Below are 18,838 nucleotides of genomic sequence, written 5' to 3'. Positions count from 1 at the left end.
GTTCCCATGTCTTATGCACTTTATTTTCCTCCTTCCAAAGTATCTTTTTATTCTCCCCAAAATTTGATGATACTCTCCCACCCCAACTCTCATTTGCCCTCTTTATCACTTCTTGCACCTTTCTCTTGACCTCCTGCCTCTTTCTTTTGTACATCTTCCAGTCATTTGCATTATTTCCCTGCAAAAATTGTCCAAATGTCTCTCTCTTCTCTTTCACTAACAAACTTATGTCTTCATCCCACCACTCACTACCCTTTCTTATCTGCCCACCTCCCACACTTCTCATGCCACAAGCATCTTTTGTGCAAGCCATCACTGCTTCCCTAAATACATCCCATTCCTCCCCCACTCCCCTTACGTCCTTTGTTCTCACCTTTTTCCATTCTGTACTCAGTCTCTCGTGGTACTTCCTCACACAAGTCTCCTTCCCAAGCTCACTTACTCTCACCACTCTTTTCACCCCAACATTCTCTCTTCTTTTCTGAAAACCTCTACAAATCTTCACCTTCCCCTCCACAAGACAATGATCAGACATCCCTCCAGTTGCACCTCTCAGCACATTAACATCCAAAAGTCTCTCTTTTGTGCACCTATTAATTAACATGTAATCCAATAAGGCTCTCTTGCCATCTCTCTTACTTACATATGTATACTTATGTATATCTCTCTTTTTAAACCAGGTATTCCTAATCACCAGTCCTTTTTCAGCACATAAATGTTCAAGCTCTTTACCATTTCCATTTACGACACTGAACACCCCATGTGCACCAATTATTCCCTCAACTGCCACTTTACTCACCTTTACATTCAAATCACCCATTACTATAACCCGGTCTCGTACATCAAAACAACTAACACACTCACTCAGCTGCTCCCAAAACACTTGCCTCTCATGATCTTCTTTATTATGCCTAGGTGCATATGCACCAATAATCACCCCTCTCTCCATCCACTTTCAGTTTAACCCATATCAATCCAGAGTTTACTTTCTTACACTCTATCACATACTCCCACCATTCCTGTTTCAGGAGTAGTGCTACTCCTTCCCTTGCTCCTTTACTCCCAAGACATTCCCATACCAGTCTTCCCCTTTACCCTTGAACTTCGTTTCACTCAAGAACCAAAACATCCAGGTTTCTTTCCTCAAACATACTACCCATCTCTCCTTTTTTCTCATCTTGGTTACATCCACACACATTTAGACACCCCAATCTGAGCCTTCGAGGAGGATGAGCACTCCCCGCTTGACTCCTTCTTCTGTTTCCCCTTTCAGAAAGTTAAATACAAGGAGGGGAGGGTTTCTAGCCCCCGCTCCCATCCCCTTTTGTTGCCTTCTACGAAACGTGAGGAATGCGTGGGAAGTATTCTGTCTCCCCTATCCCCAGGGATATATATACCGGTATTAGCACAATGCAGACACGTTAACCCTCATAATTAGTTCTATACATTTGGTAATTACATTGTGATATAGTATCACAAAAGAGGGGCTTTGTCTGTTCATTATCCGGGACACAAAACTATAAATATATATCGATAAAGGACTGTAATCTTTAAGCTATTCAGGATGTACACCTGCACATAAACAAGGTTCCACCACTTAAGGATACTCTACATTATGTGGAAATGATTTTTAACATTATTAGGTGGATACCTAAATGAACAGGGCGATTCCATTATACAAACATATACATACATATACATATATACACATGTACATACTCATGCATGCTGCCCTCATCCATTCCTGCCGCCACCCCGCCACACATGAAGTAGTAACCCCCCCCCCCCCCCCCCCCCCCCCCCCCCCCCATACATATGAGGTAGCACTAGGAAAAGACAACAAAGGCCACATTCGTTCACACTTAGTCTCTAGCTGTCATGTGTAATGCACCGAAACCACCTGTAAAATGGAATATTTGTTACCATTCTTATGTATGACTGCATACTTGCCTCTCTTTCCAAAACTCTTACATTCACCTCCCTAACAACCCCATCCATAGACAAATTAAACAGCCATGGAGACATCACACACCCCTGCTACAAACCTACATTCACTAAGAACCAATCACTTTCCTCTCTTCCTACACGTACACATGCCTTACATCCTCGATAAAAACTTTCACTGCTTCTAACAACTTGCCTCCCACACCATATATTCTTAATACCTTCCACAGAGCATCTCTATCAACTCTACCATATGCCTTCTCCAGATCCATAAATGCTACATACAAATCCATTTGCTTTTCTAAGTATTTCTCACATACATTCTTCAAAGCAAACACCTGATCCACACATCCTCTACCACTTCTGAAACCACACTGCTCTTCCCCAATCTGATGCTCTGTACATGCCTTCACCCTCTCAATCAATACCCTCCCATATAATTTACCGGGAATACTCAACAAACTTATACCCCTGTAATTTGAGCACTCACTCTTATCCCCTTTGCCTTTGTACAATGGCACTATGCACGCATTCCGCCAATCCTCAGGCACCTCACCATGAATCATACATACATTAAATAACCTTACCAACCAGTCAACAGCTTGGGAAGTGAGTCAGTTGTTGTTCGCTGATGATACAGTGCTGGTGGCTGATTCATGTGAGAAACTGCAGAAGCTGGTGACTGAGTTTGGTAAAGTGTGTGAAAGAAGAAAGTTGAGAGTAAATGTGAATAAGAGCAAGGTTATTAGGTACAGTAGGGTTGAGGGTCAAATCAATTGGGAGGTAAGTTTGAATGGAGAAAAACTGGAGGAAGTAAAGTGTTTTAGATATTTGGGAGTGGATCTGGCAGTGGATGGAACCATGGAAGCGGAAGTGAATCATAGGGTGGGGGAGGGGGCGAAAATTCTTGGAGCCTTGAAGAACATTATTGAGAACATTATCTCGGAAAGCAAAAATGGGTATGTTTGAAGGAGTAGTTGTTCCAACAATGTTGTATGGTTGCGAGGCGTGAGCTGTGGATAGAGTTGTGCGCAGGAGGGTGGATGTACTGGAAATGAGATGTTTGAGGACTATATGTGGTGTGAGGTGGTTTGATCAAGTAAGTAATGTAAGGGTAAGAGAGATGTGTGGAAATGAAACGAGTGTGGTTGAGAGAGCAGAAGAGGGTGTTTTGAAATGGTTTGGTCACATGGAAAGAATGAGTGAGGAAAGATTGACCAAGAGGATATATGTGTCGGAGGTGGAGGGAACGAGGAGAAGTGGGAGACCAAATTGGAGGTGGAAAGATGGAGTGAAAAAGATTTTGAGTGATTGGGGCCTGAACATGCAGGAGGGTGAAAGGCATGCAAGGAATAGAGTAAATTGAAACGATGTGGTATACCGGGGTGACGTGCTGTCAAGGGATTGAACCAGGGCATGTGAAGCGTCTGGGGTAAACCACGGAAAGTTCTGTGGGGCCTGGATGTGGAAAGGGAGCTGTGGTTTCGGTGCATTATTACATGACAGCTAGAGACTGAGTGTGAGTGAATGGGGCCTTTGTTGTCTTTTCCTAGTGCTACCTCACACATTGAGGGGGGTGGGGGTTGTTATTCCATGTGTGGCGAGGTGGCGATGGGAATGAATAAAGGCAGACAGTATGAATTATGTACATGTGTATATATGTATATGTCTGTGTGTATATATATGGGAGGTGAGTTTGAATGGAGAAAAACTGGAGGAAGTGAAGTGTTTTAGATATCTGGGAGTGGATCTGGCAGCGGATGGAACCATGGAAGCGGAAGTGGATCATAGGGTGGGGGAGGGGGCGAAAATTCTGGGAGCCTTGAAGAATGTGTGGAAGTCAAGAACATTATCTCGGAAAGCAAAAATGGGTATGTTTGAAGGAATAGTGGTTCCAACAATGTTGTATGGTTGCGAGGCGTGGACTATGGATAGAGTTGTGCGCAGGAGGATGGATGCGCTGGGAATGAGATGTTTGAGGACACTGTGTGGTGTGAGGTGGTTTGATCGAGTAAGTAACGTAAGGGTAAGAGAGATGTGTGGAAATAAAAAGAGAGTGGTTGAGAGAGCAGAAGAGGGTGTTTTGAAATGGTTTGGTCACATGGAGAGAATGAGTGAGGAAAGATTGACCAAGAGGATATATGTGTCGGAGGTGGAGGGAACGAGGAGAAGAGGGAGACCAAATTGGAGGTGGAAAGATGGAGTGAAAAAGATTTTGTGTGATCGGGGCCTGAACATGCAGGAGGGTGAAAGGAGGGCAAGGAATAGAGTGAATTGGAGCGATGTGGTATACCGGGGTTGACGTGCTGTCAGTGGATTGAATCAAGGCATGTGAAGCGTCTGGGGTAAACCATGGAAAGCTGTGTAGGTATGTATATTTGCGTGTGTGTGGACGTATGTATATACATGTGTATGGGGTGGGTTGGGCCATTTCTTTTGTCAGTTTCCTTGCGCTACCTCGCAAACGCGGGAAACAGCAAAAAAAAAAAAAAAAAAAAAAAAAAAACATTGAGATGTATAGGTATGTATATTTGTGTGTGTGGACGTATATTTATATACATGTGTATGTGGGCGGGTTGGGCCATTCTTTTGTCTGTTTCCTTGCGCTGCCACGCTAACGTGGGAGACAGCGACGAAGCAAAATAGATATAAATATATCTTATGTATGGATGGGAAACCCAGGATAGGTAAGAAAGAAGAGCAGTTGATATAACATGGGAAGTGAACTTGCATAGTATAGTTATGAATCGGAGAAAGATAGAATAATGAATGAAGATGTGAAAAGAATATTAGGTATGAGGAAATCATTAGGAAGGCACATGAATGAAAGTTCTTTTGTATAGTATACCCTTGTAGAGCATGTGGTAGTGGTCTAGTTATTGAAGAAGATAAAGATATATACTGCATTAGAAGGTACAAGGAGGAAAGGTAGAATACAGAAGAGATGGATAAATGCTAATCAGGTTAGGAATGTTTCAGATGGAGATGTTAGATAAATGATTGAGGAACAGGTGTAATTGAAGCATTTTGAGCATGGAGTTGATGTGATTGGAGATATTTATTCATTTTTATTTATTCATTATACTTGCTTGCCATTTCTTGCATCAGGGAAGTAGCGTCAGAAGACAGACGAAGAATGGCCCATCCACTCATACACACATTTATATACATAAATGACCATACATGCACATATACATATATTATACATATATATTATGTTATAGTATAGTATACATAATTGCTTAAGCATAATATAACGAGGAGAAGTAGGTGACCAAATTGGAGGTGGAAGGATGGAGTGAAAAAGGTTTTGAGCGATCGGGGCCTGAACATACAGTAGGGTGAAAGGCACACAAGAAATAGAGTGAATTGGAATGATGTGGTCTACCGGGGTCGATGTGCTGTCTGTGAATTGAACCAGGGCATGTGGTGCATCTGGGGTAAACCATGGAAAGTTTTATGGGGCCAGGATGTGGAAAGGGAGCTATGGTTTTGGTGCTTTACACATGATAGCTAGAGACTGAGTGTGAACGAATGTGGCGTTTGTTGTCTTTTCCTAGCACTACCTCATGTGCACGCGGGGGGAAGGGGGTGCCATTTTCATGTATGGTTGGGTGGCGGCGGGAATGGATGAAGGCAGCATGTATGAACATGTACATGTGTATATATGTATGTCTGTGTCTGCATATGTATGTATACGTTGAAATGTATTGTTATGTATATGTGCGTGTGTGGACGTTTATGTATGTACATGTGTATGTGGGTGGGTTGGGCCACTTTTTCATCTGTTTCCATGCACTTCCTCGCTAATGCAGGAGACAGCGACAAAGTATAATAAATGATAATAGATAACTTAATTGCTGTTTTCTGCATCAGCAAGGTAGCGCCAGGAAACAAAGAAGGGCCCTTCCACTCATATACACATATATATACATAAACACCCATACACTCACATATACATACACATACCCAGACATACATATATTTGCATGTACATATTCATACTTGCTTGCTTTCATCCATTTCTGTCGCTACCCCAACCCACAGAAAGGAGCATCGTTACTCCCTGTTTCAGTGAGTTAGTGCCAGGAAAACGGACAAAAAAGGCCGCATTCTTTCACACTCAGTCTCTAGCTGTCATGTGTAATGTACCAAAATCACAGCTCCTTATCCATATCCAGGCCCCGGAGACTTTTCCATGGTTTACCCCAGACATTTCACATGCCCTAGTTCAGTCCGTTTACAGCACATCAACTTTGGTATGCCACATCATTCCAATTCACTCTATTCCTTGCATGCCTCTCACCCTCCTGTATGTTCAGGCCCTAATCGCTCAAAATCTTTTTCATTCCATCTTTCCACCTCCAATTTGGTCACCCACTTCTCCTCGTTATATTAGGCTTAAGCAATATAACATAGTATATGTGTATGTGCATGTATGGTCATTTATGTGTATATTGCCCCCAGAGCCTTCGCCCCCTCCTCACCCTATGACTCACTTCCACGGTTCCATCCGCTGCTAAGTCCACTCCTAGATATCTAAAACACTTCACTTCCTCCAATTTTTTCTCCATTCAAACTTACATCCCAATTAACATGTCCTTCAACCCTACTGAACCTAATAACCTTGCTCATATCCATATTTACTCTCAAATTTCAGTTTCTCATTCAAATCAGCCACTAGAGCTGTATCATCAGCGAACAACAACTGACTGACTTCCTAAGCCCTCTCATCGCCAACAGACTGCATACTCACCCTTTCCCCAAAACCTTTGCATTTACCTCCCTAACCACCTCATCCATGAACAAACTAAGCAGCCATGGAGACATCACACACCGCTGCTCAACAGACTTATGCCTCTTTAGTTTGAACACTCACCTTTATCCCCTTTGCCTTTGTACAATGACACTGTGCATGCATTCCTCCAATCCTCAGGCACTTCACCATGGTTCATACATACATGGCAAAAGATGAGAGCAAATGATGTCAAGGGAATGGGTGAGGAATGGGATGTACATTCACTGGGAAAGTCACTCTCTTCTCTTCCTACTCATACACATGCCTTGCATCCTTGTTAAAAACCTCTCACTGCTTCTAGCAGCTTACCTCCTACACCATATACTCTTAAGGCCTTCCATAAAGCATCTCTGTCAACCCTATCATATACCTTCACCAGATCCATAAATGCCACATACAAATTCATTTGTTTCTCTAAGTATTTCTCACATACATTCTTCAAAGCAAACACATCCTCTACCACTTTTGAAACCACACTGCTTTTCTCCATCTGATGCTCTGTACTTGCCTTCACCCTCTCAGTCAATACCCTACCATACAATTTTCCAGGAATACTCAACAGACTTATGACTCTCTAGTTTGAACACTCACCTTTATTCCTTTTGCCTTTGTACAATGGCACTATGCATGCATTCTGCCAATCCTCAGGCACCTCACCATGGTCCATACATACATGGCAAAAGATGAGAGCAAATGATGTCAGGGGAATAGGTGAGGAATGGGATGTACTTAGGGAAGCAGTGATGGCTTGTGCAAAAGATGCATGTGGCATGAGAGAGATGGGAGGTGGGCAGATTACAAAGAGTAGTGAATGTTAGGATGAAGAAGTAAGCAGTAGACTGCTTACTCGCCCCTCTCTCGAAAACTCTTGCATTTACCTTCTTAACCATCCCATCCACAAACAAATTAAACAGCCATGGAGAAGTCACACTCTCCTGCTGTAGACTGACCTTCACTGGGAACCAGTCACTCTCCTCTCTTCATACTCGAACACATCCATTACATTCTCGATAAAAACTTTTCACTGCTTCCTGCAGCTTACCTTCCACACTATATACTCTCAAGACCTTCACAAAGAATCTCTGTCAACCCTATGATATGCTTTTTCTAGATCCATGAATGCCACATACAAATCCATTTGTTTTTCTCAATATTTTTCACATGCATTCTTCAAAGCAAACACCTGATCCACACATCCTCTACCACTTCTGAAACCACACTGCTCCTCCCCAAATTGATACTCTGTACATGCCTTCACCCTCTCAATCAATACCCTCCCATACAGTTTTCCAGGAATACTCAACAAACTTATGCCTCTGTAGTTTGAACACTCACCTTTATCCCCTTTGCTTTTTACAATGTCATTGTACATGCATTCCACCAATCCCAGGCACCTCACCGTTATCCATACTTATATTGAATATCCTTACCAACCAATCAACAACACGGTCACTCCCTTTCTTAGTAAATTCAACTGCAGTACCATCCAAACCCGCTGCCTTGCTGGATTTCGTCTTCCAGAAGTCTTTCACAACTTCTGTCTTAGCCAAACCATTCTCCCTGATCCTCTCACTTTGCACACCACCCTGACCAAAACATGCTACATCTGCCACTCTATCATCAAGCACTTTCAACAAACCTTTAGAAATACTCATTCCACCTCCTTCTCACTTCATCATTACTTGTTATCACTTACCCCCTTGCCCCCATCTCCAATGTTCCCATTTTTTCTCTTGTCTTTTGCATGTTATTTACCTCCTTCATAAACATTTTTTTTATTCTCCCTAAAGTTTAATGATACTCTCTCACCCCAACTCTCATTTGCCCTCTTTTACAACCCTTGCACCTTCCTCTTGACCTCTTGCTGCTTTGTTCTGCACATCTCCCAGTCATTGGCACTCCTTCCATGTAAGTATCATCCAAATGCCTCTCTTTTCTCTTTCACTAACAACTTTACTTCTTCATCCCACCACCCACTACCCTTTTTAATCTGCCCAAGTCCCACCTTTCTCATGCTACATTCATCTTATGGAAATGCCATGACTGCTTCCTTAAATACATCCCATTCCTCACCCACTCCCCTCACATCATTGGCTCTCACCTTTTCCATTCTACACTCAGTCTTTCCTGGTACTTCCTTACATAAGTATTCTTTCCAAGTGCACTTATTCTCAACACCCTCTTCTCCCCAACATTCTCCCTTCTTTCTTGAAAACCTCTACAAATCTTCACCCTTGCCTCTAGCTGCCACTCTCAGCACATTAACATCCAAAAGTCTCTCTTTTACATGCCTATCAATTAACACAATCCAATGTTGCCCTTTGACCATCTCTCCTACTCACATACGTATACTTATGTATATCTCTCTTTTTAAACCCTAGATTAATGTAGGTAAAACTGAAAGAGAATGGAGAGAGATGGGTGATTATTGGTGCTTTTGCACCTGGTCATGAGAGGAAAGATCATGAGAGGCAAGTGTTTTGGGAGCAGCTGAATGAGTGTGTCAGCAGCATTGGTGCACGAGACCGGGTATTAGTGATGGGTGATTGAAATGTGAAGGTGAGTGATGTGGCAGTTGAGGGTATATTTGGCGCACATGGGGTATTCTGTGGTGTGAATGGAAATGGTGAAAAGCTTTTGGATTTGTCTCCTGGTTTAAAAAGGAAACATTTATATCTTTTGAAAAATCAGCTTGGTTTGCAGAGTGAGAAAATAAGAAACATTTATGTGATTGTGTAAAGCCCTTATTTCACTTTAAGTTACTGGGCATGATTGAAGATTTATATTCATGGTACCATAATATGTATGTACCTCATCCACTCCTTGAAAACTGGGAATGGATTTAATGCTGATAGCTAGGTAGATAGATTTACAAGCAAACATTCAAGTCATAAATGATTAATGTACTTATTTAGATCTTAAGTTGGATTATTTGGTGAATTAGTATGAGAGCTGTGAACAAATATTGTAGTTAATCGCAGTGTTTCTTTAATTAGGTTTGGGGTGACAAGCCAGTTAAGGAGATAATAGAAGATGCACTGGCAAACAGGTGTGTGAAGTCTGCTGAAGCCTACCTACAGCTCAAGCCATGGGTGTATGGTACAGTTGTCACAACTAGCATCATTGATACTTGCATTGATGTTGCAAGAGAAAGCTTGCCAAAAGATTTGCAACTTGAAGTTATGCTAAATATTGTAAGTTATTTACTCAGGTGGATGGTTATATGATTTGTGGAAATAGTAGTAAAAATCAAATGATTTATTTTTTTATAATTTTATTTTGCTTTGTCGCTGTCTTCCGCGTTAGCGAGGTAGCGCAAGGAAACAGATGAAAGAATGGCCCAACCCGCCCACATACACATGTATATACATACACGTCCACACACGCAAATATACATACCTATACATCTCAAAGTACACATATATATACACACACAGACATATAAATATATACACATGTACATAATTCATACTGTCTGCCTTTATTTGTTCCCATCGCCACCCCGCCACACATGGAATAACAACCCCCTCCCCCCTCATGTGTGCGAGGTAGCGCTAGTAAAAGACAACAAAGGCCCCATTCGTTCACACTCAGTCTCTAGCTGTCATGTAATAATGCACCGAAACCACAGCTCCCTTCCCACATCCAGACCCCAGACAACTTTCCATGGTTTACCCCAGACGCTTCACATGCCCTGGTTCCATCCATTGACAGCACGTCGACCCCAGTATACCACATCGTTCCAATTCACTCTATTCCTTGCACGCCTTTCACCCTCCTGCATGTTCAGGCCCCGATCACTCAAAATCCTTTTCACTCCATCTTTCCACCTCCAGTTTGGTCTCCCACTTCTCCTCCTTCCCTCCACCTCTGACACATATATCCTCTTTTTCAGTCTTTCCTCACTCATTCTCTCCATGTGACCAAACCATTTCAAAACACCCTCTTCTGCTCTCTCAACCACACTCTTTTTATTTCCACACATCTCTCTTGCCCTTACATTACTTACTCGATCAAACCACCTCACACCACATATTGTCCTTAAACATCTCATTTCCAGCACATCCACCCTCCTGCGCACAACTCTATCCATAGCCCACCCCTCACAACCATACAGCATTGTTGGAACCACTGTTCCTTCAAACATACCCATTTTTGCTTTCCGAGATAATGTTCTCGACTTCCAAACATTCTTCAATGCTCCCAGAATTTTCGCCCCCTCCCCCACCCTATGATTCACTTCCGCTTCCATGGTTCCATCTGCTGCCAGATCCACTCCCAGATATCTAAAACACTTTACTTCCTCTAGTTTTTCTCCATTCAAACTTACCTCCCAATTGACTTGACCCTCAACCCTACTGTACCTAATAACCTTGCTCTTATTCACATTTACTTTTAACTTTCTTCTTTCACACACTTTACCAAACTCAGTCACCAGCTTCTGCAGTTTCTTACATGAATCAGCCACCAGCGCTGTATCATCAGCGAACAACAACTGACTCACTTCCCAAGCTCTCTCATCCACAACAGACTGCATACTTGCCCCTCTTTCCAAAACTCTTGCATTCACCTCCCTAACAACCCCATCCATAAACAAAGTAAACAACCATGGAGACATCACACACCCGTGCCGCAAACCTACATTCACTGAGAACCAATCACTTTCCTCTCTTCCTACACGTACACATGCCTTACATCCTTGATAAAAACTTTTCACTGCTTCTAACAACTTGCCTCCCACACCATATATTCTTAAAACCTTCCACAGAGCATCTCTATCAACTCTATCATATGCCTTCTCCAGATCCATAAATGCTACATACAAATCCATTTGTTTTTGTAAGTATTTCTCACATACATTCTTCAAAGCAAGCACCTGATCCACACATCCTCTACCACTTCTGAAACCACACTGCTCTTCCCCATTCTGGTGCTCTGTACATGCCTTCACCCTCTCAATCAATACCCTCCCATATAATTTACCAGGAATACTCAACAAACTTATACCTCTGTAATTTGAGCACTCACTCTTATCCCCTTTGCCTTTGTACAATGGCACTATGCAAGCATTCCGCCAATCCTCAGGCACCTCACCATGAATCATACATACATTAAATAACCTTACCAACCAGTCAACAATACAGTCACCCCCTTTTTTAATAAATTCCACTGCAGTACCATCCAAACCTGCTGCCTTGCCGGCTTTCATCTTCCGCAAAGCTTTTACTACCTCTTCTCTATTTACCAAATCATTTTTCCTAACCCTCTCACTTTGCACACCACCTCGACCAAAACACCCTTTATCTGCCACTCTATCATCAAACACATTCAACCAACCTTCAAAATACTCACTCCATCTCCTTCTCACATCACCACTACTTGTTATCACCTCCCCATTAGCCCCCTTCACTTAAGTTCCCATTTGCTCCCTTGTCTTACGCACTTTATTTACCTCCTTCCAAAACATCTTTTTATTCTCCCTGAAATTTAATGATACTCTCTCACCCCAACTCTGATTTGCCCTCTTTTTCACCTCTTGCACCTTTCTCTTGACCTCCTGCCTCTTTCTTTTATACCTCTCCCTCTCATTTGCATTTTTTCCTTGCAAAAATCGTCCAAATGCCTCTCTCTTCTGTTTCACTAATAATCTTACTTCTTCATCCCACCACTCACTACCTTTTCTAATCAAGCCACCTCCCACACTTCTCATGTCACAAGCATCTTTTGCGCAAGCCATCACTGCTTCCCTAAATACATCCCATTCCTCCCCACTCCCCTTACCTCCTTTGTTCTCACCTTTTTCCATTCTGTACTCAGTCTCTCCTTTTACTTCCTCACACAAGTCTCCTTCCCAAGCTCACATACTCTCACCACTCTCTTCACCCCAACATTCTCTCTTCTTTTCTGAAAACCCCCACAAATCTTCACCTTCGCCTCCACAAGATAATGATCAGACATCTCTCCAGTTGCATCTCTCAGCACATTAACATCCAAAAGTCTCTCTTTCGTGCGTCTATCAATTAACACGTAATCCAATAACGCTCTCTGGTCATCTCTCCTACTTACATACGTATACTTATGTATATCTCACTTTTTAAACCAGGTATTCCCAATCACCAGTCCTTTTTCAGCACATAAATCTACAAGCTCTTCACCATTTTCATTTACAACACTGAACACTCCATGTCTAACAATTATTCCCTCAACTGCCACATTACTCACCTTTGCATTCAAATCACCCATCACTATAACCCGGTCTTGTGCATCAAAACCACTAACACACTCATTCAGCTGCTCCCAAAACACTTGCCTCTCATGATCTTTCTTCTCATGCCCAGATGCATATGCACCAATAATCACCCATCTCTCTCCATCCGCTTTCAGTTTTACCCATATCAGTCTAGAATTTACTTTCTTACACTCTATCACATACTCCCACAACTCCTGATTCAGTAGTAGTGCTACTCCTTCCCTTGCTCTTGTCCTCTCACTAACCCCTGACTTTACTCCCAAGACATTCCCAAACCACTCTTCCCCTTTACCCTTGAGCTTCGTTTCACTCAGAGCCAAAACATCCAGGTTCCTTTCCTCAAACATACTACCTATCTCTCCTTTTTTCTCATCTTGGTTACATCCACACACATTTAGACACCCCAATCTGAGCCTTCGAGGAGGATGAGCACTCCTCGCGTGACTCCTTCTTCTGTTTCCCATTTTAGAAAGTTAAAATACAAGGAGGGGAGGGTTTCTGGCTCCCCGCTCCCGTCCCCTTTAGTCGCCTTCTACGACACGTGAGGAATGCAGGGAAGTATTCTTTCTCCCCTATCCCCATGGATAATGAATTTGTTAATTTATCCCTCTTCATGTGCCCTCACCCCACCTTCTGTATATCACTCTTTTCACTTGCAAATGTAAGCACTGCTTCTCAAATACCTTCCACCCCCCTATTTACTCTCACATTATGCCACCATTCACTTACTCTCTCTTTTTATATTTGCACACAGGCTTTTCCAAGTTTGTTCATTACTTCCTTGCCACATATGTCTTAGCATCCTTCCCAGAAAAACTATACAAACTTTTACACTCATCTTCACCAAGAATGCTCAGACATTCTACCTGGCCTTCGGAGTACATTCATATCCAATAACCAATTCTTTGCGTTCTTGTCAGTTCATGCATAATCCAAAAATGCATTTTGGCTCCAACCCTATTCTGTCATGTAAACATATGACTTTCTTTAATGCTTGTTCACCATTTTTTCCTCTAATGAGGTAGCATCAGGAGCAGATGACTGAATCTTAGCATCTTCCATAAAATCAAGTATTCCCAACTCTCCTTTTTCAGCACAACTAGAAAAGCTGTACTCATTTTCATTTGCACATAAGTACCCCATTCTCCCCGCTTATACCCTTATCTGCTAAATCATCCACTCTTTTATTCAGATGCTTGAGCACCAGGATTCAGTCCCATACATCAGAATTGCTAAAACAGTCACTCAGCTCCTCCCAGAAAGTACCCAATTCCTCTTCACTCCCCTCACTACTACTAGCTGAATAAGCATAGACAATCATCCACCTCTCATTGTATACTTTATTCTTACCCACATCAGTCTGGAACTCTCTTCCTTACACTCTTTAATGTAGCTCCCCTTCATCAGAAGAGCCATCCATTCCACTCATGCCCCCACAATAACGTCAAATGTAACCTCCCAAACAGTTCCAAATCACTCTACACTCTTCCTGTTCAACTTGGTTTCACTCATAGCCAGAACATCCAGGTTTCTTTTATCAAACATAGTTTATATTTCTAATTTCTTTTCCTCCTAATTTCTTCCATTCACATTCAAACATCCCCAGCATGGGCCTTTTAATCGATGGGATTATGGTGGCATTTTTGAAGTATGGAGGAAAGAGTGTGATAGATTGGATGCATTTGATATGTAATTTAGCATGGAAGCAGAAGGTTGTGCCATTTATTCAGATGAAAAGGTGTTGAGGATGTATGTAGCAATTATAAGGGAATAAGTTTGTTAAGTATAACAGGAAAAGTGAACGTAAGAATGTTGCTTGACAGGGTGATAGAAGTGACTGAATGTATAATAAGTGGGGGAGTAGGAGGGTTTCAGGGAAGGTAGTGGATGTGTGGACCAGGTTTTTGCAGTGAGAGTGACTAAGAAATGATATAGAAGAAGGTGAAAAGCTGTATGCAGCTTTTATGGACCTGGAGAAAGTATATGATAGAGTTGAATAGCATGCTTAATGGGATGTGCTAAGGATATAAGGGGGTGGGGGATAACTATTGGATGGAGTGAAAGCCTTCCATAGAGGAGGAAATGCATGTGTAAGAATGAATGGAGAGTTAGGCGAAAGTTTTGTATATGCTTGGGTGTGAAACAGGGTTGTGTGAGATCACCATGGCTTTTTAACATATGTATGGATGGGGTGATAATAGGGGTGAAAGCAAAACTAGGGAAAGTAGGTCCAGATCCGGAATGTGGTAGTGAGGTGTGGTGGCTAGTGACAAGTCTGTTTGCTGATGATACTGTGTTGTTTGCTTAGAGTGAAGAGGAGTTGCAGAAGGCTGTAAGTTTATTTTTCATGTGTAAGTATAGGCAATTGAAGGTCGATGCACTTAACAGTAAAGTGATGGAGTTTAAAAGTTGGAAATATAGTGAGAGTATAGATTTTGTAATCTATCTGTCTATATCTCTGATGCCCACAATCCTTCTGGGAAATCCCATCAAGGGGTGGCCATGGCAAAAGAAAAGTCTTTACTTACTGCTGTTTTTACATGCCTCCCACTCATACACCATTCCACACATTCTTCCACCGTTTATCTCCCTCCAGTATTCCTCCACCCTATTTGTTCATGTCACAGGTGGCCTTCTCTTCACACCTACCCCATTAATTGTAGTACCATTCACTCTCTATGTAAACTCCCAGTATTTGCATTCTTTCCACTTCCCCTCACCATCTCAAAGTATTAGACTTTGCTTTTTTTTTTTTTTTTTTTTTTTTTTTTTTGCCGCTGTCTCCCGTGTTTGCGAGGTAGCGCAAGGAAACAGACGAAAGAAATGGCCCAACCCACCCCCATACACATGTATATACATACGTCCACACACGCAAATATACATACCTACACAGCTTTCCATGGTTTACCCCAGACGCTTCACATGCCCCGATTCAATCCACTGACAGCACGTCAACCCCGGTATACCACATCGCTCCAATTCACTCTATTCCTTGCCCTCCTTTCACCCTCCTGCATGTTCAGGCCCCGATCACACAAAATCTTTTTCACTCCATCTTTCCACCTCCAATCTGGTCTCCCTCTTCTCCTCGTTCCCTCCACCTCCGACACATATATCCTCTTGGTCAATCTTTCCTCACTCATTCTCTCCATGTGCCCAAACCATTTCAAAACACCCTCTTCTGCTCTCTCAACCATGCTCTTTTTATTTCCACACATCTCTCTTACCCTTACGTTACTTACTCGATCAGACCACCTCACACCACACATTGTCCTCAGACATCTCATTTCCAGCACATCCATCCTCCTGCGCACAACTCTATCCATAGCCCACACCTCGCAACCATACAACATTGTTGGAACCACTATTCCTTTGAACATACCCATTTTTGCTTTCCGAGATAATGTTCTCGACTTCCACACATTCTTCAAGGCTCCCAGCATTTTCGCCCCCTCCCCCACCCTATGATCCACTTCCGCTTCCATGGTTCCATCCGCTGCCAGATCCACTCCCAGATATCTAAAACACTTCACTTCCTCCAGTTTTTCTCCATTCAAACTCACCTCCCAATTGACTTGACCCTCAACCCTACTGTACCTAATAACCTTGCTCTTATTCACATTTACTCTTAACTTTCTTCTTTCACACACTTTACCAAACTCAGTCACCAGCTTCTGCAGTTTCTCACATGAATCAGCCACCAGCGCTGTATCATCAGCGAACAACAACTGACTCACTTCCCAAGCTCTCTCATCCCCAACAGACTTCATACTTGCCCCTCTTTCCAAAACTCTTGTATTCACCTCCCTAACAACCCCATCCATAAACAAATTAAACAACCATGGAGACATCACACACCCGTGCCGCAAACCTACATTCACTGAGAACCAATCACTTTCCTCTCTTCCTGCACGTACACATGCCTTACATCCTCGATAAAAACTTTTCACTGCTTCTAACAACTTGCCTCCCACACCATATATTCTTAATACCTTCCACAGAGCATCTCTATCAACTCTTATCATATGCCTTCTCCAGATCCATAAATGCTACATACAAATCCATTTGCTTTTCTAAGTATTTCTCACATACATTCTTCAAAGCAAACACCTGATCCACACATCCTCTACCACTTCTGAAACCACACTGCTCTTCCCCAATCTGATGCTCTGTACATGCCTTCACCCTCTCAATCAATACCCTCCCATATAATTTACCAGGAATACTCAACAAACTTATACCTCTGTAATTTGAGCACTCACTCTTATCCCCTTTGCCTTTGTACAATGGCACTATGCACGCATTCCGCCAATCCTCAGGCACCTCACCGTGAGTCATACATACATTAAATAACCTTACCAACCAGTCAACAATACAGTCACCCCCTTTTTTAATAAATTCCACTGCAATACCATCCAAACCTGCTGCCTTGCCGGCTTTCATCTTCCGCAAAGCTTTTACTACCTCTTCTCTGTTTACCAAATTATTTACCAAATTATTTACCAAATTACCAAATAGACTTTGCTGAGTCCTATAAAAATGTGTAATTGATATGGTTGGGGAAAGAGGAGAAGTAATAGAATTTGAATATGTGAAATCTATTTTGGTCATGTTTGGTGATATAGTAGGAGAGGTAAGGGGAGAGAAGTACAGGGCAAAAGTGTCATTGGGTCTCTTAATAACATAATGAAGTGCACAGGTGTAAGTATAGAAGTGAAGAAAGGATTAAGTGACAGCATAGTCTTCCCAACACTGAATTATGCAACTGAAACATGGATATGGAATGAGTCACAAAGGTCAAGATATGAGCTGTTTGAGAGGAGTATGTGACTAGATGGAATGAAGAAAGAAATGAAGGAGGGGGGGGTTTATAAGGAATTTATTATGGCAGAAAATACAAAGGGAATTAAGAAAGGATTAAGGGACAGCATAGTCCTCCCGCCCTGACCTATGCAGCCAAAACATGGATATGGAATGAGTCACTGAAGTCAAGAAATGTGCTATATAGAAGGAGCATTTGTTATGACTAGATAGGATGAAGAAAGAAATGAGGTGTATGAGAGATTTGTTATGGCAGGGAATACAAAGGGAATAAGTAGTGGAGTGGCTTAGTGAGTGAAACAATACTTTGAGGTGGTTTTGGCATGTGGAAGGAGTGCAAGGTGGGGAGTTTACAGGGAGAGTGTATGATGATATGAGTAAAGGGTTTGGTATTACAGGAAGACATGGGGAAATAGAGAGAAAGAATAATGGAGGGAGAAAAATGATGGAAGAATGCATAGAATTTTGTATAAGATGGTGGTATGTAAGGACAGGGACAAGTGGAGACTTTTTGCTGTGGTCACCCCTTGAATAGAGTTCCTGAAGGGAACAGGTGTCAGAGATATAGTTAGACAGATAGATAGTGGATATGTTTTCAAATGAGACCATTGTTTATTTGTTCCTAATGCTTTCTTGCTGAAATGGGAAAGCAGCTGTGTATAAAGAATGTGCCGTACATACCATGGAATAGTCATGAAGATTATCTGTGGATGTGTGCTGATGAGCATGTTCTTCGTATGTACCTGACACTACCTTGCAGAGATGGAGGAAGCATATGAGTAGAGTCCTTAAAAAGATGACTGTTGATTAATCTTTGAGTCATTTAATCTCTACATTGCATTTTTCTTTATTTTTGTCTTTTTTCAGTCACTTTGTTCCCAATTATACGGAGTGGATCAAATGCATACAGGCTTGTACCTTTTGCAGGAATTGAATGATTTCTTATAACAGCTGTCCCCATTCCCAACCCTGCATGCTATTTGTGATCAGTTTCCAATCTGAAAGCAACATTCATGTGATACCTT

The 18,838-nt window shown here is 42.1% G+C and overlaps 1 protein-coding gene across 1 annotated transcript in view; it reads left to right on the top strand.

Annotated features, from left to right (window-relative positions):
• Positions 1 to 18,838, top strand: part of LOC139766039 (spatacsin) — a 526,943-nt gene that overhangs the window by 160,065 nt on the left and 348,040 nt on the right. Inside the window, exon 11 of the mRNA XM_071694164.1 lies at positions 9,739 to 9,936. Coding sequence (XP_071550265.1) covers positions 9,739 to 9,936 — 198 coding nt within the window. The remainder of the gene's footprint in view (positions 1 to 9,738; positions 9,937 to 18,838) is intronic.

Source organism: Panulirus ornatus, chromosome 56 (genome assembly GCF_036320965.1).
Source record: "Panulirus ornatus isolate Po-2019 chromosome 56, ASM3632096v1, whole genome shotgun sequence".
In the NCBI taxonomy this organism is placed as follows: domain Eukaryota; kingdom Metazoa; phylum Arthropoda; class Malacostraca; order Decapoda; family Palinuridae; genus Panulirus; species Panulirus ornatus.
This window is presented reverse-complemented; position numbering and strand designations above follow the sequence as displayed.